Source organism: Egretta garzetta, unplaced genomic scaffold, assembly GCF_000687185.1.
Source record: "Egretta garzetta isolate BGI_Z169 unplaced genomic scaffold, ASM68718v1 scaffold9, whole genome shotgun sequence".
In the NCBI taxonomy this organism is placed as follows: Eukaryota; Metazoa; Chordata; class Aves; order Pelecaniformes; family Ardeidae; genus Egretta; species Egretta garzetta.
In genome coordinates, this window is record NW_009260763.1 from 3,227,764 (window position 1) to 3,238,109 (window position 10,346).

The 10,346-nt window shown below is 42.2% G+C and overlaps 1 protein-coding gene across 2 annotated transcripts in view; it reads left to right on the forward strand.

The window, feature by feature from the left end:
• The window catches only part of FILIP1 (filamin A interacting protein 1), a 54,370-nt gene that overhangs the window by 8,282 nt on the left and 35,742 nt on the right, over positions 1 to 10,346 (forward strand). For both annotated transcript variants that reach the window (XM_035901489.1, XM_035901490.1), the window contains exon 2: positions 9,547 to 9,720. In XM_035901489.1, the coding sequence (XP_035757382.1) occupies positions 9,547 to 9,720 (174 nt within the window). The remainder of the gene's footprint in view (positions 1 to 9,546; positions 9,721 to 10,346) is intronic.

Consider the following 10,346-nt stretch of genomic DNA (forward strand, 5'->3'; position numbering starts at 1 on the left):
TGGGCAGGTTTGTTCTTCTTGGAGAGGGAGTACTTACGCCAGCAGCTTCAAGTGCCTCCCTGAAGTTCAGGTCAGAGCACCTAATTTCAGATGCTTCAGTTCCTTATACAGTCAATGAAGCACTTTCCAAGGGCAATTTTGACAACCTGAGTTGCTTGCCTAATTAAGATACTTTTTAATTTCCAATGGTTTTCAACAAATTGGATGATAGTATAGAAGTACATAAACATGGAGGAAATAAAACATAATGAATGGGGGAAAATTAATAGGAGAACAACTATATTGATGTGCTGCCATTTTTTTGTAGTATCCATAGCATTAGTACCTAGATCTTATATATATTTATGAATTAAATCTCACAGCATTCCTGGGAAGTATTATTTCCTTTATGGAACAGGAATTGGAGCATAGTGAGGTTAATTTTATGCGTGAAGCACAAGAAAGAGGTCCATGAAGAGAATATGGATCTCCTGAGCCTTGGTCCAGACTGGTTAACATAAGATTTAAGGGACAGATGATAACACAAGAAAGAGAAAAAGAACTGCTTTTTCTGTTATTACCCCTTCATTAGTCATCTTTTTTTTCTTCTTAAAGAGGTGCTAACTGATCACAAAATAAATTGGGGTTACAAAAGGAACACAGCAACATACTACACAACTCCAGCAATATAAAACCACTTCAATGTGTGGGGAAAGTGCTGCAATTTTAATGACTTCCTATACTGCTTTAGTAGCTTGTGATTGGCCATTCACCTGGGATATGGAAAGCTGCACACCATTTCCTTGGCATGAATAAACCAGAATAGGGACTTAGTCATTTGGGTTTTCATGTCTGATTTGGAATATCTGAACTAGGGAGCTCTCCTCCGCCTTTGCAAACATTGTGGTGAGTGGTGCAGAGAAAAGGCCTAAAGTTGCTTTGGTAATTACCTCATTTACTAGGATGCACACTGCATCATGCAGCCACATACCAGCCCTGAACTGTGAATACAGTCATTTGAGCGCTGTTGTTGACGATTCTTCCTGCTCAGGTGTCCAAAAAGGTGTTTTAACAGATGTTCTTTCCTCTCCCTGCTGGCTCATTGGATAAATCTGTGGTCTCTGCTTGCTGCCAGGCTTCAGGTCATGTGCAAAGTCTTATTACATGGTTAATGTTGGCTGAGACGTAAACTATGTGACTGGATACGGCAAACCCAAACCCGCGGGTTTAGCCACTGTGCTGCATTGCTGAAGCATGTTAAGCACATCTCAACATGCAGATTTGTGCACATAATTGACAGTGACCCCTTGCATTGGTCTCTCTGTGCTGACTGGATCATGACACTGTAATTCTATATGCTGTGAGTAACAGCCCCACGGTTCAAGAATATTGAGCAAAGCACTCTTTCAGTGTGAAAAGACAAGACAGGATATCCCAGACCCTAATAATTCTGAAAACATCAAGCACTGTGGAGTTAATACTTCTCGGGGCCTTGCCATGGGAATTTTCTGGCTGTGGCCCAGACTACAGATAATTAATTATGTCAGTGAAAGGCTCTGGTGGCCTGTTTTCTTCAGAAAAAAGTGACATCATCCATGGAGCTCTCTGGCAATAAAGCAGAACAAAGCTGTGTGGGCAGGAAATAACAGACAGATGTCTTCTAGTGCTCATTTGATCTGTTTTGAAGCTTGCTGTAAGAAGTAATACATTGCTCCGTGCTGCTTCTCCCCAGCTCTGCAATCTTTAGTGTGGACTTTTTTAAACATAAGAGGCCAAATTAATCTCTGAAGTCATTCTTCTGGAGCTACTTCAGAGGGTTTTGTGCTGAGCTGGATGAGCTGGTCTATCATGTGCCTCTCCTCCAGTATTGATTTCAGAAGGACTTTCTGTGTTATCACTGTAAGATAATGCACAACAAAATTAAATAACTGTAACAGCTCCAAAGGCTTCATACAAAGCCAGAAAGTCCTGCAAGGTGTGGAGAAGACAGGGCAATTCTGTTTCATATCCTAGAGTCATGAGGGATCACTTGCATTTCTGGATATATTTCACTAAACTTTTGTACAAAACCACTGATGGTCACTTTTCATCACTGAAGTAATCTCTTTACCTCCAAAGTAAATCAGATTCATAGACCTGAGTCCAGCAATCCGAAGGCTGGAGCACAGGCTGAGAGAGTTGGGCTTGTTCAGCCTGGAGAAGAGAAGGCTGCGATTGTGGCCTTTCAGTACTTAAAGGGAGCCTATAGGGAAGATAGGGAAAATCTTTTTAGCAGGGCCAGCTGTGACAGGACAAGGGGTAATGGTTTTAAACTGAAGCAGGGTAGGTTTAGACTGGATATAAGGAAGAAATTCTTTACAATGAGGGTGGTGAAACACTGGAACAGGTTGCCCAGAGAGGTAGTGGAGGCCCCATCCTTGGAAACATTCAAGACCAGGTTGGACGGGGCTCTGAGCAACCTGATCTAGTTAGTGGTGTCCCTGCTCACTTCAGAGGGCTTGGACTAGATGACCTCTAAAGGTCACTCCCAACCCAAAACATTCTATGATTCTATGATTCTATGAAATGTTAAAAGAAATTTGTGCAAATGAACTCCACAGTTTCAAGTATTAGGACATTAAACTAAGAAAAAAACTTTGTTGTACATAGAGAGCAAGAAAAACTATGTATGCATGTCATTAGCCAGCATTTTGCATGGCTAGAATCACTGAGTGAGAGATAATAGACAAGGCTACTTCAGATATCTGATATAGGAGAGAAAAATATTTCTTGAGTTTTTTGCATAAAGAAGCTTTGTACAATGCAATCTAAGAGCATTGTACTTCTCAGCTTTGAAGCATGCTTTGTACACTAAGTACATCTGATGTGGAGGACAAATTGTAGCAGTATACAGGGACAGTTTGAGGAATCAGGCCTTTACCAAAGGTGTCATTCCACTAGGCAGGGGTAATTTTTATTACTTTCTCTATCCATATTCATAGTTTTGTGACACAAAATGAAGAAAGTGCACTTCCCTTTTAATTATTTGAATTTCCTCCTAAGGTAAGAAAAGAAGGGAATTTACTGAGTTTAAACATGGATTAATAGATTAGTGTTAAGGAAGTTTTGCAGGTTTTCAAGTACACCTGCCTGATGATGCTTTCTTCATTAAAGTAAACTAAATGAACACACAGTATTCACTCTCTGAGGTCTCTAATGGGAATTTTCAGAGACAAGACTATTCCTGCCCTGGCAGAGACACAGCATGAGCTTGTCCTGGATAGTGCAGAAAGCAGTGTGAAAACATCCTCCTGATCTTCCTCAGAAGGATGCCTTGGTTGTGATGTTTGTTAGCTCTAGGTGAAACATTTCTGAAGTCTACTGGTATTTAGGAAATCAGCCACTGGTAAGACCTCAACATTAAATGGAGAACCTGTGACCTTATCTAGTTTCTGATGTAGTACAGAGCAACTGTTGCACTATAAATAACCTGAACTGTGTGAAATGCAAGTAACAACAACACAAGTAGAAGTAAAGGCTCCTGCCTGTGGTTTGATAGTTATTTCTTGCCATTAATCACTGGCAAGAAAAATATGACTTCATAAACATTAAATCTCTGTTACTTGCTACTTTCACTTGTGCAGGCATAACAAAGTGTCATGATAACTAGAAAAGAAATAGTCAAAAGCTGGAAATGTCAGATCTTCCAAATATTACGTAAGTATATTTGGAAGTATATACTGTATATACTATTCCTGCTCCCAAACTTTTAAAACCTCTTTTAATTAATTGAGAGGATTTTTGTCATATTATTGAAATATTTAGCTTGCGCTGAAGTAGTTAGATGTATTTTAGATGGCTCCAAACACAGAGCTATGAAGGAAATAGTTACTGGTAACTGATTTTGAGAGAGGCACACTGTGAATTTGCAGAAAAGCTACCTACAAACAAAATTCAGGAGAATAGTTTAGGAGATGTACTAGCAAAGGATTTTGAGTTGGATTTTACTCTCAGCTGACAGTGATTACTTTGACTCCATTCAGCCCACCTTGAATACAACTGATTTTTTTTTTTTCCAATTTACTAGATGCCTTACATGAAACGAGTTTGATCAGCTCAGTCCCATTTCCCAGGTGACAAATGGGCTGTGGCAAAAATTCCCCGTTTAGTGGGTACTGAGTTTTGTTAACAGTCTCACAGGAGAGGCCAAAGATTGTGGGAATGAGGAGAGAGGGCTGTAGTAAATTGGCAGGGCAGGGCAGAAGGAGGAAGCATGTCCGAACGCCGGGCTTGTGTAATAGTCTTTCCGTTGACCAAGAATTTGGTTGCTAGGCTGCCAGTCCCCTTTTACAAGCAGCAGAATCATGCTATTGTTTCCTAAATGGTTTCAATTTTATACAGGGACCTCTTTACATCCTTTATATATCATTTAAATATTTTACTAGGCACACAGTAAAGCGAGGTTTGGAACTCAGACCTCTGTTCCACTGAAATCAGTGAGCAAAAGAAAGCCCTTCTCTTTTATTCTGGCAAAAAAATGAGTATTTCAGGGTAACCCTGCAAAGAGTGGCCTCACATCAGCCTTCCAGCTGGGCAGCTAACATGCACTCTTGAGGGGAGAGGAGCGTTGTCTTGGGGAATTTGTATTTCCCAGGTAGAAACACAGATCCCACATCTTAAGTAAGTGCACTAATCACTGGGGAGGGACAGGAGGGAAAGGAGAGCAGGCGAAGCTGTGTGGGACAGCAGTGCTCTGTGGCACATCAGCCCCTCCACGGACATACTCAGGTCACCAGCCTTTAGATTTTGGCAGCTCCAGTAAGCATAAAATGACGCTTAGATATAGTTCAACTTTGCAGTTCCTCTATCAGCAGGGACAGACAAATGAGTTAACTGAGTACTGTGTCCAGTTCTGGTCCCCACAATTCAACAAAGATGCTGAGGGGCTGGGTAAGGTCCAAAGGAGGGCCATGAACATGATCAAAGGGCTGGAGAACCTGCCTTGTGAGGAAAGACTGAAGGAATTAGGTCTTTTCTCCCTGGAGAAGAGAAGGCTTGTGGGGGACCTCATCACAGTATTCCAGTACTTAAAGGGCAGCTGCAAAGAAGACAGAGAAGATAATGGGCAACGGGTACAAGGTGTCACTGGGAGAGGTTTCATTTCAACATACAAAAGAAATTTTTTACAGTGAGAACAACCAATCACTGGAAAAACCTCCCCATGGATGTGGTAGAGCCCCCATCACTGGAATTTTTCAAGATGCAGTTGGACATGATGCTAGATGATCTCATCTAGGCTTCCTTTCCCATGAAAGGCTGGTCTAGATGATCTTTTGAGGTCTGTTCCAACCTGGGCTGTTCTATGGTTCTATGAGTTTGATGGACAGGGAGTCTCTAAGCAGGCTTTGGTCCTGGAGAAAATGAGTGTGGAAAAACACCTCTCAACATCTCTGGCCTTCTGTGTTTCTTGCCTTGAGAGTATAACTAAGAAGTAAAAGTGGCCTCTTCATTAATCTGTCTTCATTTCTCCTACTGTTTAGAGAATCAGGTACTCACTTGGGGGCACTTTATTAACAGAAAAGTCTGTTTATTTTCAAGAACCCACAATCTGAACAGTATAGATAGAAAGTTAGCTTGGAGCTTTCTGTAGGACAATTTAAGTAATGAAAAAAACAATAAAAGTAAATATATGTATTTTCTACATTCTCTATCTTGACTTTAAAGAGCTTCTCTGACTAATTGCATTCTTCTGGACTTACACAAATAAGTTTCATTGTATTACAAGCTGCTACAATATGTGGTCTTCTCATGCCTGAATACTCTCATCAGAGTACCAACAAAACAAAAAAAAGGACTTGAGAGATGGCTTTCCTGTGCCAAACACCATGTTCCTTCTACCAAAACAGCTAACAACTTTCCTCTGGGGTTTATATACAAGTTTACTTTCAATTTGAAATCTCTTCCTTGTGTTTGTCTCCTAGCTCATTTTTTATGCTAAACAGCATTGTGCTTTGAGACAAGGGAGACACCTACAGTAGATGTCCATCAATAGAAACAGCTTGCCAGGATGGTTCCCTCTTCTTAGCTAGGACCCCCCACTTTGAGCCTCTTGTACCTCTTTCTAGGTACGTATGTTGAAGTAGCCCAAGTGTTTCTCTACAGGATTATTCTGACTTGTTTTCTGAAAATCATCTCTATCCCACAGTTTAATATAATGATAGCTGTTGAAAGAAAACATCTCAACCTGAGTTCTCTTCTAGTTGTTTCAGTGGAAATTTAGTCATTTGGAGGAAACATGAAATCACAAGTTACACAGGCCTGCTGTTTCAGGTCCTTCCCTCTACATTTATTCTATGGAGTTTCAGAGAGAATAACTGGAGTCTGCAAATCCTGAGGCTGATGGGAGGTTAGGATGTCACCCAGGCCCCTCTCCAACCTAGGCTAGTTGCACTTCAGATTCTTCCTACATGGGGCTTGTTGCTGACCAAATAAAAGCAAATTTCTCTCCAGTTTATTATTAGCACGAGGCCCCTTTTTTGGTCCAATGCTTCCTAGCAACCTGAGTGTCTGTTTGTTAGTTTACTTTTCACAAACTGTTATCATAAGTCCATGGAAACAGAGTACTTGGTGAATTAGCTGATGCCCTTGAAAAGATAACTATAGGACCAATGGCCAAGCCCAGAAAAGGCAGAAGGCACCCTGCCACCCTAATTCGATCCAGATCCCAAGACCCTGCAGAGCGTGGGGTGCCCAAGGAGGGGTACGTGAGTAGGGAGCTGCCTCTGCTCTGGCGATGGTGCCACCCAGGCTGTCCCCAGGCTGGATACCCTCCCTGTAGGATGCAGCGAGGGGTTTTCAGGGCTGACAGCCCTACCCTTGTTCCCTGGAGCTAAATGTGCCACTGCTTCCTTTTAAAGATAAAGCAATGAATAGAGGTTTCCTTCAAAGCCAGCCCTGAACTGAGCTTGGGCACCTTCTTTCCCACTTGCGGTGCCAGTTCCTCCATTAAGCATCACCCACTCCCCTGGCTCAGCTCCCTCTGGCTCTTGGGGGACCCAAACCTTCAGCTTCCAGAAACCCTTCTTAGCTGGCAAGTTATAAGCTGTTTCAGGGACTCTCATTCCCTCCTGCTAAAGTTGCTCCATTTTCGTAGTCAATGATTAAAGACTAATGAGACTGGAAGGAAAGTATATGCAGCAGCGCACAACTGAACAGGGGCCGGGGAAGAGCAGTGTTCATCTCCTCTGTCAGCTATTACTGTATTAAATAACCCTCACAGAGGCTGGAGTCCAGATCTTTACTCTCCCAAGTCATAGTGTTAAATCACCAAGCCTATGTTGTCTCTGTTTGCTCTGCCTGGCCCTGTCAATGTTTGGTTATGCCATCCGGGGCCCAACAGCTTCAACAGAAGAGAATGAACTCATCCTCCTCCCCTCCCAAATGGCCTAGGGTCCAAGATGTGCCTCTCCCTGAGGAATGGGGCGTGTGGGGCCTGAAGCTTTCTGTGCTCAGGACTAAAACAAATTGAAGTTTCAGCATGCTTAGTTGTGGCCCTTGGTGCATAGGGTAGAAGGGGGCTGCCCCCTCATCCCGCTGTTTTTGGTGCTCCCTTTGTACAGTGCTCTCCCTTGAGCACACCTGTGGCACGGGGCCCCTGCTGTGAGGCACACAGTGGGACATCAAATTCATTCATTGGAGCAGAACATAGATATAGCCCCCAAACTCTTTCTTCCTAAAAGGGCCTAAGACAAGTAGCCGTATAATCTGGATATTTATAAATCCCCCCAAACACCCATGCTATCCTATTAGACTTTTTAAGGGCTTTTTCTTGAATAGAGAAGTATTGGCCTCATAGTAACGAAGACACTAAGATAACTTATTTTTACAGGGATATAAAAAATTATATAGACTCAAACCTGTCTAAAACTTCCCTAAAATAACATTTTTCCTGTACTGAGAGTGGCATATTCCCAGGACGTGATGCAGTAGATGCTCTTTTAGCACTCTTTGGCACTAGCCCGCATAATTTACTTGTAGTTTTGACATCCGTGAGTGACGCACCTTTCCCACACTCATGCTGAAACAACAATAATACCATTCCAGTCTGTATTTTGTATCTTGCAGACATGTGCAAAGCTTTTACTTAAGGTTACAAAATGTTGTACAGAGTAAGCCTTTACAGCTAGCTGTTTATAATTGGGCTAGCTCTCAACTGGGTGCCATGATCTTTGCCTCAAGTTCATTTTTTGTTTTATTTTCATGTTACTCTGTTTTATTTTAAAAAAAAAAATTAAAGAGTCCTTGCTATTTCCTGAAATTATTTCCTTATTTTAAAAGCAGGTGGTTTTGTAGAGCCGTGATGCCTCTGTGGTACTGGGTAAAGATTTAAGATTTGCTACAGGGATAATATGGCATGCCATTATGAACACTGTGGAAAAGCATGAAGCTCTGGTCAGTTCATAACTCCTAAACAGTCATTGCTTATATAAGGGCAGGATTTGTAAGGGATTTTTCCTAAAATATCTGAACCTTCCCTTAGTTTGCCTCCCGGGCTCACATGGGTTGAGTGTCGGAAGGGCAGGCGAGATAAAAATTGGTGCCCATACTATTCTGCCCCACATCCCTTTGGGCTTGTGGGAGAAATGCTCCAAAAACTTGCACCTTTTACAGCCCTTCCCTGGATTATGGCCCTATAAAACTGCCTTAAATGACAAGTGAGTGCTCTGGCCTCATTTTACAGACGGCTTAACAGATGTTGGCAAGTATCATTAGAAAGAGAGCTCGGGATTGAGCATTTGTCCACAGCATAGCCCTAAAATGCCCCTTATTCATAGCCCGGTGGCCTTGCAGAGCAGTCTCATCATGCCCAGATGCCTGCTCATGCTGCCTGAAACTGGGGGCTCCCACCCAGGGCCAGGAGCAGGAGTTGGGACCCATGCTCCCCTTGGCCACAGGAGCACCACTGCTCCCAGGCATGTCACCCGCTCCAGTGTCAGCAGCCTTCCTCAGCTGCCAGGAGGGTTTGCTCAGCTTCTTTGGGTCTGCTGCCAGTTAGGACAGTAAGGTGGGGTCTGCAACGTTTCTAGGCTTTTGTTTAAACAAAGAAAAGTTAGGAAACTATTTTAGAAGTTACTTGAAGAGAATATTCAGTCACAAAGTCAGGTAGGGAATGACTAGGGAATACTTGATTCGAGGGTCTCTGATAAATATTTATTCAGCCCACTTGTGCTGCTTGTTCTACTCATCTCCTTACCCCAGTCAGGGAACAGCATGGGCAGTGAATAAGATGAAGTATATGAAGAGTAATAATGTTCCCTGGCTATAGTTGCAACCCAGATGAAAATTCATAGCATTCAAATGTAATGGCAGGCAGGAATAGAATAATTAATGCCTACAAGGATGACATTCGGATTGCACAGATCATGTTTACTCTGATATCTCCCAAAATTTTTATATTTGCATTGTCAGGCCAGCATTCTTCTAATTTATTTTAGTGTATGCAGTCTGTCTGTATGAAATGTCCCTATTTTCCCTGTTTTTCCTGTTGGTTAATAGGTTGGCTTATGATAGTGATTTGTAATGTTACAGGCAAGGGAGGATGTGATCCACATGCTGAAGACAGAGAAAACCAAACCTGAAGTTTTAGAAGCTCATTATGGGTCTGCAGCTCCAGAGAATGTGCTCCGAGTACTACACAGGGATGCCATCCTTGCCCAAGAAAAGTCCGTAGGGGAAGACGTCTATGAGAAACCAATTTCAGAGGTAATTTCTTGATTTACATCATTATGTCTGTGCAGGGGGAATCCTAACCAGAAGTGAGACTCTGCATATTTTGGATGTGTGCAAAGTATGCAAGAGGGTTACACAGCATTTGTACAAATTAAAGAAATTGAAGAAAAATTGAATATTTTTGTTCGCTCAACTGCAGAATAAATTGTAAGCAAAGTCACTGGGTTTGAACACAAACAATAAAGAGCTTGTATGCTCCTTGGGGCTGGTGCTGTTAAGCAAGAACAAAATCTGTGGGTGTTACTTTTCTGTTTTTTAAATTGCTTTCAATTATAGGCTCCGACCTCTACTTCTCACAGCACTGGTAAACACTCTCTGATTTTCTTGGCATGCTAGACCACTATCATGTGGGCAGTTAGAAAAAGAAGACCTTCAGAGATTGACTTTGACCATATTCAGGGGAACATAAATCCATAATCATTTTACGTCACTGAAGCTCTAGGACTGCAAAGTCATTTCAGCCCCTAAAGGAGACCTGTAGGACTTGATCCCTTGTTTTAAAGTCTAAGCAATAAATGAATGTAGAATAGACCTGGGAATGTCTGAGGCCAGCATGAACGCCAAAATAAGCAGCCACTGCTCATGTTTATAGTTTCATA